At 34.4% G+C, this 19,002-nt stretch overlaps 1 protein-coding gene across 4 annotated transcripts in view; it reads right to left on the bottom strand.

Moving 5' to 3' along the window:
* Window positions 1–19,002, bottom strand: part of LOC132723114 (phosphatidylinositol 4-phosphate 3-kinase C2 domain-containing subunit beta-like) — a 60,298-nt gene that overhangs the window by 7,909 nt on the left and 33,387 nt on the right. For all 4 annotated transcript variants that reach the window (XM_060707783.1, XM_060707782.1, XM_060707781.1 and 1 more), the window contains 9 exons: window positions 18,499–18,592; window positions 16,643–16,737; window positions 15,938–16,118; window positions 12,629–12,736; window positions 11,143–11,365; window positions 8,045–8,181; window positions 3,798–3,967; window positions 2,197–2,353; window positions 1,210–1,316 (listed from right to left, as the gene is read on the bottom strand). In XM_060707783.1, coding sequence (XP_060563766.1) covers window positions 1,210–1,316; window positions 2,197–2,353; window positions 3,798–3,967; window positions 8,045–8,181; window positions 11,143–11,365; window positions 12,629–12,736; window positions 15,938–16,118; window positions 16,643–16,737; window positions 18,499–18,592 — 1,272 coding nt within the window. The remainder of the gene's footprint in view (window positions 1–1,209; window positions 1,317–2,196; window positions 2,354–3,797; window positions 3,968–8,044; window positions 8,182–11,142; window positions 11,366–12,628; window positions 12,737–15,937; window positions 16,119–16,642; window positions 16,738–18,498; window positions 18,593–19,002) is intronic.

Below are 19,002 nucleotides of genomic sequence, written 5' to 3' on the forward strand. Positions count from 1 at the left end.
AGCAAATCATGTAGTAGTAGAATTCAATGACAGGTTGGTTGATATTTACGCATGAGGAAATTTTAGCCATTTTCATCAACTGGCAAATTTCCATGTGACTAACTTAACCACTTATACAGTTTCACGCAACACTCACAAATATTTCCTATATACTTATTAACTTTTTATAGAAGAGGAAGGAGCCAAGATAAATCAAATGTAAAAAAACTTTATCAATTTCTGATCTGTATTTCTAATAAAATGTGCTTATAAAACAGGAATGTCTCTATCCCACATCTGTTAAAGCAGCACGCCTCCAGATTAATGCTTATTTTCATGAAAATTTTGAAATTGAAATTAAATGTATAATATTGTATAGTAACCAAAAGGAAGCAATTTACACATTATCAATGGCACTTACAACCCATGTTAATTACAAAAAGAGGTCAAAATATGCAAAAAATGCCCTTACTGCGTTAGTAACGCAGTAGAAATATAGTTACACATAATGAAAAAAATAACCATTAATCGCTCATAACATGTAAATTATTACTTGAATCTTGAATCTTTCTACTTTTCCTAAAAATCTTAGTACATTTTTCACAAATTTGATTTATTGAAATATTTTCGCTGATCTGGAGGCATGCTGCTTTAATAAGTAACCCTAAGTTTGTGAGAAATTCTTTGTTTTTAGAAAATTTGAGCTTTACGGGTGGGTATATTTTTAAATCAATTTTAACACATTTTCGGTCATATCTCAATACACTTAACTGGCTTTCCTGGATAACTCAGCAGTAGTGTCCAATTTTTATTGCAAGTGACCGACTATTTATCCCACGTTATTTCTCATAAATTGGCAATGAGAGACAAACGACCATTAGATTCAATGTACATATGATTAAAATAAACATTGTATACAGAAGACAGGCAGTCAATCAGACAGGACAACAACATCCTCACATTCCTGTTTATTGATTTAAGTGGGCATAACACTAAATTTTCATTTTCAAAAATACCATATGTGACCTATGTTCTTTTAGTTACTTACTTGCATTGAAAAAACTTATATGACTTTTATAACATTTGTTGAATTCTTATCTACCCCTGGGATAACACTGATATTTGCTTGTTTCCTATTGTTCTTGTTTTTATTTTTAGGACTGAAAAAAAAAACACATCCATTCCCTATGTATGCACATATAAAGAAAGCTAAATATTGTTCTATAATACCTTGTGAACATTGAAGTAGCCTGGGTATCAGTCAGACCTGGCAGCAGCGCCCTCTGTACAAACTCTACACCTTTCTCCGTAATACCTGGTATACCTGACCGTAACATCTGTTAAACAATAATAAGTCATATATTCACAATATGCTGAACACAAGGTTAGTTTTTAAGTCATACTAACACAGCAGCAACCACAGTCATATTTAGTTAGTTTCAGTTGTCACTATTTTGTTCGGGGTTTATTGTGGGTTTTTTTGTTGTTTATTTTGTTGTTTTTTTTGTGGGGGGGGGAGTTAAGGGGGGAAGAGGGGTTTGGATTAACAGTTCAGGTGACTTTTCTATTTCATAAATTGAAGAAAACCCCAGATGCATCTCCAGGAGTTCCAGCATTTTTTTCAGGCATAAGCAGGCTGCTAAGTAGTACCAATAACCTTACATAATCTAGCTGGATATCTTTCTTATTCAAACTTTGCTTTATAACTCAAATATATTTTCATCAGTGAGAGATACCTTATATATTCAATCATTCGTCAGTGAAATATAATCCTTACTCATTCCTCCATGATACATACATGTATGTCTTATTCCCTCATTCCTCGGTGATATATATTTCTTATTTCCTCATTCTTCAGTAGGATATATTTCTTATTCCCTTTTTCCTCAGTTATATATATTTCTTCTTCCCTCATTCCTCAGAGATGTATTTTCCTTAGTGATATATATTTTTTATACCCTCATTCCTCAGAGATTTATTTTCCTTAGTGATATATATTTCTTATTCCCTTTTTCCTCAGTGATATATATTTTTCATTCTCTCATTCCTCAGAGATATATTTTCCTTAGTGATATATAATTTTTATTCCCTTGTTTCTCAGTGATATATTTTCCTCAGTGATATATATTTCATATTCCCCCATTCCTAAGTGAGATATATTTCTTATTCATTATTCCTCAGTGATATTTATAACAAATTGATATAACCACAACTTACCAATGAGAATAAATTGATGAACAAGTTGGCATGTCTACGTAATATATTAAATGCTTTAACACACATATCAATAAAATGCTGGAACCGATCGCTTTGCCGATCTCCATCGTTTATTACATATGCCATATCTGATGTCAACACAAACTTTACACGATCTCTGAAAATGAAAACACAAAGATAGTAGAAGTTTGATCTGCAAATAAAATAAATAGAGGATATTGAATGAGTGTAAGTTCAATACTGAATTTATTGCACAAGTTGAATAAAATTATATTATGCGAGCCTCTTGTATAACGCTTATGACGTCACGTCAAAATATATGCACGGCCGTGCAATACCATATTTATGGAGTCGCAAAATCGGCAAGGGTGTGTGATAAAATGTTTTTATCACTCAATGTCTCAGTTGAGTATGTTTTGCTTTGCCTTACACATAATAAATGTTTGTTTGTCTTTTCTGATTTTTACACCAAATTTTAATACATTCTTTTGCTCACATTAGAGAGGTCATTCCACCTTACTGACTTTCCTGGATAACTAACCAGTAATTACCAATTTCTACCTAAATTACAGACTACTAATCCCACATGATTTCTGGATCAACGGTGAGAGACAGTGCCCATTAGTCTCCATGTCAGAGAACAATTGTTACAGAGAAATTACGTCTTGATCAAGTATCTAACCAGACACCCCTGTATTACTAATGCAATGCTCTCCCTATTGAGCTAAGCGGGCAGACACCTTAAAGATGCACACCTCCAAATGAGCCGAAATATTTTAAGAAAATCAATATTGAAAAAAATGAACTAAAATTTTAAGAAAGGTAAAATAATTCAAGATCCAAGTTTTTTATACATGTTATGTGGGGTTAACGACTGATTTTGTAGTATTTTACCACCATATTTCTTCTAATGTGTTACTAACGCAGTAAGGGCTGTTTTTGCATATGTTGACCACTTTTTGGAAATTTTCTTGCATTGTAAGTGCTGATTGAAATATGTGAATCACTTTTTTTTTGTTGTTCTTCTCACAATATTTTACTTTTAAATTCGTTTCCAAAAATTTTCATGAAAATTAACATGAATCTGGAGGCGTGCTGCTTTAAAATGGATATGGAGAATTCCAAAGTTGAAAACAGGCATAATTCTCATAAAAAGCAAGTCAGAGTTATGTTACTTGAAATTTTCTCATTACAGCAACTTATGGAGATAGTTTACCAGCATCTTATGAAGGAAACTCCTAATTCCTTTCTAATTCCTTAACCTGCAAACTTGGATAGCTTAAAAATTTGCGAAAGCCATATAGTAATATTTAGAAATTTATGCAAATTAAATAAAATCACTGAAATTTTAAAATATAATAAGCCATTAAAATTTCAATTTATTCAAATTTCAGCTGTTCAAATTTTTCAAGCCTTTCAAATTTTTAAACAATTAACATAAAATGCAAGATAATTTCAAATATTTGAGCCGTGTCACGACAAAACCAATATAGTGGGTTTGCGCAGGCTGGTCTGGATCCATGCTGGTCACAATCGCACTATGTTGGTTTTGTCGTGACACGGCTCATTTTAAGTCATCACAATTTTATTAGTATACTAACCTCTTAATATTTCCAAACATCTGAGCATCGCCAAGTATTTTATTAAAGTCTATATGAAACAGGTGACCTGTTTGTTTCACCATAATATTATCATTATGCCTGTCACATACGCCTAACACATATGTGGCTACACAGTATCCAGCACATGAACGTGTGAAGTTCTCTACAGCCTGAAAAACACATGTGTTAAAAGATTTTAGAAGAAATTGGTTAGAGGATATTGAATGAGCGTAAGTTTAATACTGAATTTATTGAAGGAGTTAAATAAAATTATATAACGCAAGTCAATTTTCCTTGACGTGCCTATGGTATAACGCTTACATTTAATGTGTCTTAACACTATGTTTGTATAACGCAAATGAGGCAATTTCAAAATACATGTTCAGCCGTGCAATACCATATTTACGGACAGGATCAGTATATTAGTAATTTCAGAGACAGGATCAGTCCATTAATTATTTCAGGGACAGGATCAGTCCATTAGTTATTTCAAGAACAGGATCAGGCCACTTGTAATTTCAGGAACAGGATCAGTTTTTGACAGGATCAGTATATTAGTTATTTCAAAGACAGGATCAGACCATGAATTATTTCAGGGACAGTATCAGTCTATTAGTAATTTCAGGAACAGGGTCAGTCCAATAGTAATTTCAGGGACAGGATCAGTTCATTAATTATTTCGGGGACAGGATCAGTTCATTAGTTAATTCAGGAACAGGATCAGTCCATTAGTAATTTCAGGAACAGGATCAGTCCATTAGTAATTTCAGGAACAGGATCAGTTTATTAGTAATTTCAGGAACAGGATCAGTTTATTAGTAATTTCAGGAACAGGATCAGTTTATTAGTAATTTCAGGAACAGGATCAGTTTATTAGTAATTTCAAGGGTAGAATCATTCCAGCAGTAAGGTCAGGGACATAATCATTTCAGCAGTAATTTCAGCAACAGGATCAGTTCATTAATTATATCATGAACAGGATCAATCCATTAGTGATTTCAGAGACAGGAACAGTTCATTAGTTATTTCAGGGCTGGGTTAGTTATTTCAGGGCTGGGATTTTTTTTTTTTTTTTTTTTTTTTTTATATTTTGGTTTTAGGTCACACTGACACAGTATAGGTCAAATGGCCACTTTCCAGCTTTGCTGGTGGAGGAAGACCTCAGGTGCCCCTCTGTATATTATTTCAGGTACAAATGGGCACCTCAGTAGAACCACCGGGGTTCCGTAAGCTAGCTGGATAGCTTAATCATATGAATATCTGAAGTCGCTGAAGTGGCTCAAACCTACAGTGGTGAGAGGCAAGTGATTTGAAGTAAAATACCTTAACCACTCTGCCACGGACGCCCCTCAGGGCTGGGTTCTTTAAGGGACAGTAACAGTTCATTAGTTATTCTATTCACATCATCAGTCCATTCATTATTTCACGGACACAATCAGTCCATTAGTTTATTCATGGACATCATCAGTTCAATAGTAATTTCAGGAACAGGATCAATCCATTACTTATTTCAGGGACATGATTAGTCCATAAGTTATTTCAGGAACAGGATCAGTCCATTAGTAATTTCAGGGACAGGATCAATCCATTAGTTATTTCAGGGACATGATTAGTCCATTAGTTAGTTCAGGAACAGGATCAGTCCATTAGTTATTTCAGGAACAGGATCAATCCATTAGTAATTTCAGGAACAGGAGCAGTCTACAAGTAATTTCAGTCCATTTAAATTACTTCTGGGACAAGATCAGGAACAGGATAAAACTATTAGTTATTTCAGGGACAGGATCAGTCTTTTAGTTTTTTTAGGGACAGGATCAGTCTTTTAATTATCTCAGGGACAGGTTCAATCCATCAATTATTCAATTATTTTAGGCATATGATCAGTCCATGTATTATTTCAGGGACAGGATCAGTCTATTAGTAATTTCAGGAAAAGTATCCATCCATTTGAATAACTATAGGGACAGGATCATTCCAATAGTAAGTTCAGGAACCGGATCAGTCCATTAGTGAATTCAAGAAAGGATTATTTTATGAAAAGGATCAGTCTGTCAGAAATTTCAGGCACAGGCTAGGCTGGTTAAAAGACTGCTTTTATCGCTATAGACACTCAAAAGTATAAAACTATATATGAGCCATGACATGACATTTAACTTTTTCAAAGATTCTCAAAATGTAATCTTTTTTTAATCATGCAAGACAAATTTCATTATTTTTGGATAAATATGTTGTAAAGGCCTGGGAAACAGACCCCGTAAAGAAAATGAGGTCAGACATTCAACAGCTAGGCATACTACTGTGCAAAACAAAAGAAGTTACAGCTTAGAGTAATAACTGCGGTGACAATTTTTTATTATTTTTAGCGTAGTTATTGTCAAGAAATATGCTTAAAAGACACACAATACAATTTTAAGGAAATTAAAGAATCATAAAATAATAAGTAAGCCACAAAACAGTTCTACAAAGCTTTGTTCACAATGTCATGAGTAATATGGGTTTTATCTCACGCAATAAAAACCCAGATTTTCACTTATTAGCATAAACTATTACAAGGACTTGTGAGAGTACATCTTAATAAAAAGCCCCAGACTTTCACTTATTAGCATAAACTATAACAACAACTTGACAGAGTACATTTAAAATAATAATGCAAAATATTAACAAAATGAAATATCACCCTGTATCTACTGCAAGACTGATGCAGTTGGGGCTATTTTTCTTATTTTGACATCTATTTGGTAATTTACGTGGATTGTATGCAATGTATAAACTACTTCCTTTGTACACTTCACTAAACTTTTTACTTTGAAATATATTTTCCTAATTGTTATGAAAATAAGTATGGATCTTGAGGCATTGTTTAATTTCAAGGAAATTTTGTTTTTCCCATAATTTTATAGAAAGCAGGATGGTATTTCAACAACTTCAAGCGTCTTACTCACACATCTACTACACTTAACAATTGTCTCTCAATTATATACTCTTGTTTTGGAGTGTCTCTAATATAAAACAATGATACCCATGTGATGTGATATATTCCTTGTTCTATTAACATTAAAGTGTTTTTTCCAATATATATATATACATGTATATAAATATCAGCCACATCATGTAACAATGAAAAGAAATACTTGGAAAATATCTTGACACTGGAAATACAATAACAATCAAAAGAATACATGTTCTAATTGTTTAAATGTTTTAAGCAAGTAAGCCCTGAAAGTGCTTTCTATTGCAAGGACAATATGTCAAGTGTTGTTTGATTAGTTGAAATTAGATTTGTCAACTCATATTTTCCTTGAAATTTTCTTTCCAGGTATTTAAGATATGATTCATTAAGTGTTTGGTTACCAGAACAAGTTTATCAGTGCAGTTTGTACTTAACCTTAACGCTCTAAAAATGAGTCATGTATCTTTAAACTGCGAAAATCGTCATCATTGTGGTGAACAGTTTTATTATTTTAGTGCAGTAACAATTTTTTTTAATTTTTTTTATTTGTTTTTGTTTACATACAACTGTTGTGTGCACTGTTAAAAAACTGCACAGTTCTGATTGGAAAAGCGTGCAACATATAATTAAACCAAGAGCCTGTTGACAGGGTGATGCTCCCCAATAAGTTTTGGACGCAGAAAAGTATACCTTTTCAAGTTTTGAGTTATGTCCCAGACAAAGTTTAAAGTGCAATAATTCCAAACTTAGGCAAGGAACAGTTTCTGTTCTTTGCACTGCACTTCGTCTCAATGAGCACTATCCACCAACTTAGTTTATTGTTGATATTTCTTGTAGTTTAACAGTAATGTCCAGGACAAAGTGTAAAAATGAACAAAGGGCAATAACTCTAAAAATTAGGCAATGCGAAGTTACAGTTCTTCTACACTGCACATCTACCTAATGAGATCTATCTACCTACAAAGTTTCATGTTGATATCTCTTATTTTTTTAGAGTCATGTCCCGGACAAAGTTCAAAGTGTAAAAAATGAACAAAGAGCAATAACTCCATAATTTGGCAAGGCAAAGTTATGGTTCTTGTGCACTGCACATCTACCCAATGAGATCTATCTACTTCCAAACAGATGGACAGACGGACGAACAAAGCTGGGACTATATATATGCTCACCCTTGGGAGAGCATAAAAATTGTTGTCAATTTTGACGTAACATTTCCAGATTACATCATTTGACGACTATGTTGGAATTGTCATGTCACGGCTCATATGTCATGTCATTTTCAAAACCTATACCATACCTTTTGATAGTCAAGCTCTGTTGGGTTATGCTTCTGAAGCCAATCCTTAATTACACGATCCTTGAATGAACCCGTGACCCCTGACATCACTTGAATCTTTCTCAATGTTTCAGATTCTGTGATGATTTCAATGAATCCTGAGTTAAAGAAAAAAGAGTGATTTATATAGTAATAGAACAGATAAATAAAATATTGATGACGCATGATGCAAGAACATAACTTTGTTCAGGTGTCAAAATGCGATCAATTATCAATAATACCTAATATTTAAAAAAAAAAAAAGCTGTCTGAGGACATTGACGCTTGACTATTCGAAAAAGTTGTCACAAGGGTGTTTCATTGAGTATAATAATGCTTACCTATATGAATACATAATAAAATTGTCTAAAAGGTACAAAGGCTTGTTATTAAGATGTTTTATCCAGTAAATCACTGCTTGATTATTATGAATGCATAAAATTGTCACAAAAAAGGCAGAAACCCTTCGGTAGTTATGGAGATACCAGCATACAAGCAAAAACTTAACCAAGAATTTTTAAGTTGAAAAAGGGGCATAATAATGCAAACTAGAACTCTCCGAGTTGGATGTGTCACCCTGTGAACAGTATAGCCATATATATGTCACATAGGCATTTTTATTAAATATAGGTTTTTTATAAACATCACTCTTACAATGTACATGTCCCTTGAATTTAAGTGGCATTTGAACTGATTGTAACAATGTTACATCAGGATTAATAAAACTGTTATATTATTTAAAATAAAATACAAAGGAAAAGTTTTACACTGACAGATCAAATGGAGGACTCTGTGATGGATTCTTAAGCACTGCATGTCAGGTCAATGAAAAAAGCTTACATACTAAATTTGGAGTCAATCAAACTTATAACAACCAAGTTATGCTCTGGACAAGCCTATTAAGTAATAAGAAAATTAACAAAGGGCAATAACTCAAAAATCAAGAAGTGCAGAGTACAGGTTCTTGTACATTGTACACTGCACTTCTTCTTAATGACATCTATCATCCCATGAAGTTTCAAGTCAATAGCTTATATTGTTTAGGAGAAATGGCCCGGACCAAAAAAAAGTAAGAAAATTAACAAAGGGCAATTACTCAAAAATTAAGAAGTTCAGGGTAAACGATTCTTGTGCACTGCACTTCAAGTTATTGAAACAAGCATGCATACCAAGTTTGGAGTCAATCCTACTTATAGTGACTAAAATATGCTCTGGACAAGCATAAGGGGCCGCCGCCAACACAACAACGACACTGACACCACTGGCAAAAGTAACCCCTATATATTTTAAAGGCAACACAAAAAGCAAATCAGAGTTATGGGACTTATGTCAATCATGTTAGATAATCACAAAGAACAAGTGCGTGAAGTTTCAATCAATTACCTTTAGTAGTTATGGAGATACCAGCTTACAAGCAAAAACTTAACCAAGAATTTCTAAGTCAGAAAGGGGCATAAATATGCACAAACGCAAATCAGAGTAATGGGACTTGTGCCAATCATCTTAGAAAATCACAGAGAACAAGTGTGTGTGAAGTTTCAATCCATTCCCTTCAGTAGTTATGGAGATACCAGCTTACACGCAAAAACTTAACCAAGAATTTCTAGGTCGAAAAAGGGGCATTATTGTGTAAAAAAGCAAATCAGAGTTATGGGACTTGTGCCAATCATCTTAGATAATCACAGAGAACAAGTTTGTGAAAATTAAATCCATTCCCTTTAGTAGCTATGGAGATACCAGCATGCACGCAAAAACTTAACCAAGAATTTCTAAGTCGAAAAAGGGGCATAAATATGCACAAAAGCAAATCAGAGTTATAGAACTTGTGCAAATCATGTTAGATAATCACAAAGCACAAGTTTGTGAAGTTTCAATCCATTCCCTTCAGTAGTTTTGGAGGTACCAGCATACACGTAAAAACTTAACCACAGCGACGCCGGCCCAGACAAATGGGTGACTGCATTTAGGTCGATTATTCTGTATATGTCAAGCTTAAAAATGCTGTCCATAAGACAGCATACTGGACTATTCTCAGAGCCTGACAGTAAGAAAAGGGGAATAACTTTGAAATAGGTGACTCAGAGTTATGGCACTTTTATCCATCATGTTACATTATCACAGCAAAGGCGTGTGAAGTTTCAACCCATTCTGTTCAGTAGTTTTGGAGATACCAACAAAACAAGAGCTGTCACTGAAAAGTGACGTATGTCCTCAAAAGAAAGCTATGACATAAAATCCTTAATATAAGCCAAAATAATGGTAATATATGCCTGACCGCCTTTGATAAATATCATGCCTAAAATTTAATTGAAATTCTATTAAAAGTGTAGGAGAAAAAGTCTTAACAAATTTCGCTAAAAAAAATCTTCATAAAGTGCCCAAAACTGTGCGAAAAAATCATGCACAAAATCACGGCACAATGCACAACTAGACTTGGAAAATCATGACACCATGCAAACAATTTTATAAATGTTCACTCAAATTTCCCAATTGGTTTTGGAGATGAAGGGTGGAAAAAGTTAATTTACTGAAAATTCAAGATACTATGCACCACTGGGCTTGGTGACAAACAATCCTGTGAAGTTTCACTGAAATCCCCTAGCAGTTTTTGGAGATGTAAAGTGGACAAGCTTATTTTACTCAAAAATTGACCATTAAGGGGCCATAACTGTGCCAAAAATTAATTCAAGTGAAAAATCAAGAGAGTAAGCACAACTAGGCTTGGTGACAAACAATTCTGTGAAATTTCACTGAAATCCCCCCATCTGTTTTGTGGATGAGTATCAAAGAAAATTTACTGTTACCTATTGTTTCACTTAGCCGACTATAACAAAACCAACATAGTTTGTTTGTAACCAGCATGGATCCAGACCAGCCTGCACATCCGCGCAGTCTGATCAGGATCCATGCTGTTCGCTATCAGTTTCTGTGCTTGTAATAGGGTTTGTAAGCTAACATCATGGATCCTGATCAGACTGCGCGGATGCCCAGGCTGGTCTGGATCTATGCTGGTCGCAAACACATTATCTTGGTTTTGTCATGGCGTGCCTCTCAAATGACCAAAACATTTTATCAAGTACCTCTTCTAGGACCGGTTGGGAGACAACTAAATGTGATCATTTTGAGATCGAGTCCTTCTTTCAGCCAGAGATGGTCCATAATCTGCACAATCTGCATCGTCATCATATCCTGACGTAGATCATCACCGACCTTGAACATCGCGTAAACCGGACCGACGTTCTCCGTAGCATTTTTAAATACAAGTTTCAATGGGACAGCATTAGAGGTGAAAAATGAACATGACTGAAAAACAATTAGATTATGTATATATTGTATCATTCTATCTTAATTTTGTATAATTACTGTAATTTTTAGACTTGTGTAGAATTGGTACTTCTGTTTTGTTTCCAATCAAATCAACATAAAGGTATAATCATAGGGTAGCCCAAATAAGTATAAGTCTAAAGGTCAAGTTGTCTGCCAATGAACCAAGGGATAGTAAATTAAGCCCTTTATGTTCCCAAATAACACTATTATTATGCAGGCTCTTATATTAAGAACAAACATGTTATGGCTAAGGCATAAGTTCTCAACAAGCAGACGGACTGGCAAAAATATATGACAAAAAAAAAAAAAAATCCACACCAATCGATATGGGGACATGAAAATTTGTACAGTCTACTCCACTTATAACGAGATCGGTTTTAACGAGATACCGCTTACAACGTACATTCTACTGTGTCCCGGCCTTTTTCCTTCTATTTTCCTTTCATTTTTTATCGTTTATAACGAGATCGGTTTTAGCGAGATATCGGTTACAACGTACATAATTTCGCCGTCCTATGCGTATTTTTCAGAATTTTAACGAGGTCACTTCTTTTGCACTTCGTCTGCATCAGTTTGTCACCTTGAGAAAAACAATGATGACCAATAATAATGGTCAATTATGGAAGAAATCATTGACGCGGGACGAGATAATGGGTCGAGCAATTAGCGATCAAATGTGTCAGCCTTGTTTTGTCAGCGCTCCGTGCTAAATTGTCCTTAAGGTGACGAAATGTCATAACAAAACAATTTCATTGAGTGATTAGCACAAGCGGCTAATTTCTTGCGGTGTTATTCGGTGTTCGTGAGAAATGCACTGCGTGACTTTTGAAAACGAATTTAAAAATGTTCATATTAATGAAAAAACACACGCGGTTAGACGTAGGTTGTGTTTTCATGTTTTGTTTAAATTCTATGATAGCTAGATATATTTATATACATGTATATTTAAATAAAACAAAACGTCTGATTGCAAAGAGTTATCTCCCATTAAATACTCTTCAAAAAGGATGCACGCGAAAGAAGAAATAAATGATGCTCGACGGTGTCGGATTTCTCAATTTGTTCTGTTCCGGTTATAACGAGATCCGGTTATAACGAGGAATCACCCGAAGTCCCGACGATCTCGTTGTATCCGGAGTGCACTGTACTTTCATAATACTTTGTTAAACACTAAACTTAAAGATATTCTTTATATAGGAAAAAAGTAGAGAGAGTAAAAACTGATATTTTAATACTTACATTCATTTCAATTCCTGACACCTCGTAACCAGGGTTATGTGGAAGCAACACCTTATTTTTGCTCTCAAATATCTCGTACAGGATTTCTAAATTCTTATGTAATGCATTCTGAAAAAGAAAGACATTAAAATTTGATCATAATTGATTTTGCTGCCTATGAGAATACCTATTATTACAGAAGTTTTCAATAGACATATTTTGGTTGGAGTGATACTGAAAAAAAGAATAGTTGTAGCATCACACTTAATACCGTACTCCAGTATATATACCAGACAAGGTGCTCAAATGATAAAATGCTAAAATCTCGCCATTTCACTCACCGAAATGCACTTTCAGACAGCTAATTTATCTCTTCACAGCAATTTATATACAACAAGATATGTTTGTAAAACATGTATGCCCCCTATCAGCAGCCAATAAGTCATGTGAAAAGGTTATTATGCATGACTTCTGACCCAGTGAACAATTAATAAGGGTTATCAAGTATCTACTGGTCATGACCTTTACCTTTGACCCCTTGACCTAAAACTCAATAGGGGTCATCTGCTGGTCACGACCAATCATCATACAAAGTTTGAAGTTCCTAGGCCTAAGCGTTCTTAAGTTAATTGATCTGAAATCCTTTTAACATACAAGGTCAATGTGACCTTGACCTTTGACCCCTTGACCCCCAAATCAATAGGTCATCTGCTGGTCATGACCAATCACCATACCATGTTTGAAGTTCCTAGGCCAAAGGGTTCTTAAGTTATTGATTTGAAAGCATTTTTACCTACAAGGTCAATGTGACCTTGCCCTTTGACCCCTTAACCCCAATATCAATAGGGGTCATCTACTGGTCATGACCAATCACCATACCAAGTTTGAAGTTCCTAGGCCTTAGGGTTCTTTAGTTATTGATCGGAAACCGTTTTTACCTAAGAGGTCAATGTGACCTTGACCTTTGACCCCTTGACCCTAAAATCAATAGGGGTCATCTACTGATCATGACCAATCACCATATCAAGTTTGAAGTCCCTAGGCCTAAGGGTATTTTCGTTATTGATCGGAAACCGTTTTTACCTACAAAGTCAATGTGACCTTGACCTTTGACCCCTTAATCCCAAAATCAATAGGGGTCATCTGCTGGTCATGACCAATCACCATACCAAGTTTGAAGTTCCTAGGCCTAAGGGTTCTTTTGTTAATGATCAGAAACCGTTTTTACCCAAGAGGTCAATGTGACCTTGACCTTTGACCCCTTGACCCCAAAATCAATAGGGGTCATCTACTGATCATGACCAATCACCCTACTAAGTTTGAAGTTCCTAGGCCTTAAAGTTCTTTAGTTATTGATCAGAAACCGTTATTGCTTACAAGGTCAATGTGACCTTGACCTTTGACCCCTTGACCCCAAAATCAATAGGGATCATCTACTGATCATGACCAATCACCATACCAAGTTTGAAGTTCCTAGGCCTTAAGGTTCTTTAGTTATTGATTGGAAACCGTTTTTGCTTACAAGGTCAATGTGACCTTGACCTTTGACCCCTTGACCCCAAAATCAATAGGGATCATCTACTGATCATGAACAATCACCATACCAAGTTTGAAGTTCCTAGGCCTTAAGGTTCTTTAGTTATTGATCGGAAACCGTTTTTGCTTACAAGGTCAATGTGACCTTGACCTTTGACCCTTTGACCCCAAAATCAATAGGGGTCATCTACTGGTCATGACCAATCACCATACCAAGTTTGAAGTTCCTAGGCCTTAAGGTTCTTTAGTTATTGATCGGAAACCGTTTGGTCTACGGACCGACGGACCGACGGACCGACAAGTGCAAAGCAATATACCCCCTTTTCTTCGAAATGGGGGCATAATAATGAAAGAAAAATAAGCGTGATCATAATTTCTGTCAAGTTTCAAGAGGTAGTGCTCTGACACTGTATTGAATAAATTCCTTTTGGTTGAGGATAATGTTGATAGTTGACCAATTATTAAATGATATTTCATTCATGTACAGTACTCTTTTTACCTTTAAAGATTTCCAGGATTCTTTTCTAGTGCTAACATGTTCATAACAAGAACTGTCTGAGGACAGTAAGGCTCGACTATTCAAAAAAGTTGTCACAAGGGTGTTTTTTTGAGTATAGTAATGCTAATTAACTATGAATACATAAAATTGACCGAAAAGGTACAAAGGCTTGTTACTAAGATGTTTTATCAAGTAAATCACTGCTTTATTATTATGAATGCATAAAATTGTCCCAAAAAAGGCACAAACCCTTCAGTAGTTATGGAGATAACAGCTTACAAGCAAAACTTTACCATTAATTTCGAAGTTGAAAAAGGGGAGAAAAATTAGCCCAAATGCAAGATAGAATTATGGATCTTGGTCAGTGACCTAAAATTATGACCCTAAATGCATATGTGAAGTTTTAAATAAATATCTTTAATAGTTATTGAGATATGTAAAACTTGCATGTAAACATTAACCAAAAGACTAAGTAGAAAAGGGGAGATAAATCAGCCTAAATGCAAGATAGAGTTATGGAACTTGGTCAGTGACATACAATTATGACCCTTCATGCATATGAGAAGTTTCAAATCAAAATCTCTGATAGTTATTGAGATATTTGACTTTACAAAAAACTTTAACCAAAATTTCTAAGTTAAAAAGGGGCATAATTCTGTAAATATTGTAGGCAGAGTTATCCAACTTGTCAATCTGATGTACATTGTTACTATAAATAAGTATTGTAAGTTTCAATTGAATATCTCAAGCAATAATTGAGATATTTGACTTTACTAAAAACTTTAACCAACGCAGACGCCGACGTGGACGCCGACGCCAGGGTGACTACAATAGCTCTCATATTCTTCGAATAGTTGAGCTAAAAAACTGTTATCCACTTCATATAAATCAAATGAAACAGTAATTCAAGGCAAATGGCACAAAGCAAATCGCTATTAACCAAATGTCAAATCAAACCTATGTGTATGCCAGGACAACGAAAGACCTGTGGTGACATTTAAGCTTCTTGAATTCTCGGGTTCCTCTTCATGAATTCAATTGAAATTTCCCACCAGTCTTTTGAACAGGACTCATCAAATCATTATTTCAAGTCCAAAAGAGCTAAGGCTTGCAAAATTTAACTAAACAGACTGTCCTAAAGATATAGAAATATGAGTAATTTCAAATACCACAATAAGTTCATCTTTTATCAAAACAAATTGTTTATTTTAGACCTATATTCTAATAGAACTAAATAAACAAGATGTATTGTACAATAATGGCCCGACAAATAAACCATATGAATAATAGCAAACCTCTTTCTCGCTGCCTTTTGCTTGTTGTACACGTTCAGCTGTCGTCTGGAGAACTTTCACGATCTCCTCTTGTTTCATAAACTCCTGGTATAAAGCCTCGCCCGCTACGCTGACCAGCGCTACAAACATTAGCTCGTATCTTCTCTTGTATTGACTGTCTTGAGTGGCTCCCTTTAACAGCCTACAATATATTAGTTTTATTTTTAACTTGTTAGTTAATAATAGTGTAATATTTTTATAAAAATTAAATTTTTTTGTTCCAATGAGTAAAACTGTTGTAACAGTGTACACAGTGATTAAAGGGAGACTAAGGCAAAAAAATTTATTTCTTCCTTTTGAATTTTTTACTCATTAATCTGTAAATGTCCTCAAAATAAATACACAAGGCAGTCTAAGGAAAAAAATTTTTCTCCTTATAAAGATAAAATGATGGATTCCTAACGTGACCCACGTCGGTCATGTTAGAGCATTAAGATTTCACTATAGTTGTCACAGTGAACTCTTAAAATGTTAAAGAACGTGTGAAATGAATGATTTAGGTTTGTTTCAATCAAACAATATCCGCAATATCTGTTATTGTAACTTCCATTGCTTGTCCAAATCACATGACTAGTTTTAAAACTACTCAGTGATTCTGTCTGCGTCTAAAGTACTGAAGGTAAATTAACTGGCAGCACACACATGCATGCACAACCTAAATCTTACCAGAAGAATTGATGGGCAAATCTAACACTTCTACATGACTGTTCCAGCAATAACCTTGCCAGAGGAGAACTATGATAACTTTCATATTTTAAAGCCTGAAATACAATAAACAAACTATTTATTTTCTTTGATAAAAATTACAAATTTTTCATTTACATTTCTATATAATGAGATGATATAAATATGCAATTAGGTGTTCACAATAATATGCTAGAATATAAGAATCTTACACCTACTGCCGGTACAGACCAGAATAATTAGCTCGAGGGTAACTGTTTATGGCGGTAATGAGTCTCTGCCTAGTTTCCGCTAAACAGTTACACGAGAGCTAGAAAATCCTGTCTGCACCGATAGCTGGTGTTTGATTCTTTTTCTTGCATATTACATATCAGAACAGAAATTACGAAAACTGATATTCTAATTACGCACTTTTTTTTCTTAAAGTAGCATAATTATGAACTTACAACTTCATTCATAACGGTTAAGTGACATCATCCTAATAACGCAATTCACTCATAAAAGGTGCTCAACAATCATGAATGACGTCATTTAAAGCGCGTAACTTGTCTTACAGGGGAGGGGGTGTAAGATAGAGTTTTCTAGCACCGGTGTAAATGGTAGATAATCCTGTCTAATATGCAAGAACATAAAATCCTTGCATATTAGACAGGATGATCTACCCTTTACACCCCCCCCCCCCCGGGTGTTAGAGAAGTTGAATGTTTTAAATGATGTCATTCCCAAGCGTCTTTTATGAATGCATTGTGTTCTTAGGATGACGTCATTGTGCTGTAATGAATGAAGTTGTAAATTCATAGGCCACTATAAGAAAAATTGCTAAACAAAAATATTATTTTTCGTAATTTCTTTTTTGAAATATCATTAATTTGTAATATTCAGGAAAAGAATGAAACATGGCTGTCACCACAGACAGAGATATCTAGCTCTCAGGTACAGCCTCATTACTGCCATAAACAGGTGTCCTCAAGCTGAATCATTGCAGAAGTACATGACTTTTATATATTCAACAAACAAAAAATGTACATCGAATTCTTGTTTGATTCCAATTTCAAATGGACACTATAAATGAGCTGCATCATGACAAAACCAAGATAATGGGTTTGCGACCAGCATGGATCTAGACCAGCCTGCGCATCTGCGCAGTCTGATCAGGATCCATGCTGTTCATTATCAGTTTCTCTACTTGTTATAGGGTTTGTATGCGAACAGCATGGATCCTGATCAGACTGTGCGGATGCACAGGCTGGTCTGGATCCATGCTGGTCGCAAACCCATTGTGTTGGTTTTGTCATGATGCGGCTCAAATGTAATTTAGCAACACTCTAGTTTTAGAGATAGAGAAGGATTTCAGATGGCAATTCTCTCACATACACCAAATTTTCATAAGCCAGACTGAAGAAAGAATTATGTCTTACAAAAAAGATTTGAGGCAAAAACCATTTACCTGTATGATGCTAGAAGCACAAATGTAATGTGATAATATGTATCACATGAAATAAGTTGAAATATAAATGCAATATTATTTCTTACCTGAAAATGTTCAAACATAAATGTTCTGCAATAAGTCTTACATGAAGTAAGTGGGGTATAAATGCAAAGAGATAATCTGTCTTACATAAATAGGTTGACATATAAATGCAATGTGATAATAGGTCTTACCTGACTAAGCGCAAGTATAAAGGCAATGTGATAATCTGTCTTACCTGAATAAGTTGAGGTATAAATGTAATGTGATAATTTGTCTTACACGAATAATTAGAGATATAAATGCAAAGCGGTAAAATGACTTACATGAATAAGTAAAGGTATAAATGCAAAGCTATATTATGACTTACCTGAATAAGTTGAGGTATAAATGCAATGAGATCATCTGTCGGCATAGTTCTCAAACAATCAACGGCAAAAGAACGCACTTTCAAATCTGGGTACCTGTCATTTAGCAATATTTTTTACGTGAAAGTGTATTCTTAAATAAGATTCCTTTTATAACATTACAATTCATTAAAGGAACTGCACTGAGGTTCAAATGCTTAAAAATGTAAAATTTAAATTTCTTACATATATCAGTTTAGGCAATTAAACTGAAGGATATGCAAAAGATAATTAAGAAATATACTCAGAAATAAATTGAAAACTTATTTTTGTGCTATTCTTTGCCATTTTTTAGTGAAAAGAGTTGCAACATTTTTTCAATTAAAGTCATTTTTCACAAATAGAATAATTATTCTGTAAAAACAAAGTGAGCAAATGATCTGAAATTGTGCGCACAAGTTATTGATCTAGACTCAAATCAAATGACAGAAAAAAGTTAAAAAAAAATTATTTCCAGTCCCATCATA

This window comes from Ruditapes philippinarum, unplaced genomic scaffold (genome assembly GCF_026571515.1).
Source record: "Ruditapes philippinarum isolate M1 unplaced genomic scaffold, ASM2657151v2 ctg4537_1_1_1_1, whole genome shotgun sequence".
NCBI classification, from domain to species: domain Eukaryota; kingdom Metazoa; phylum Mollusca; class Bivalvia; order Venerida; family Veneridae; genus Ruditapes; species Ruditapes philippinarum.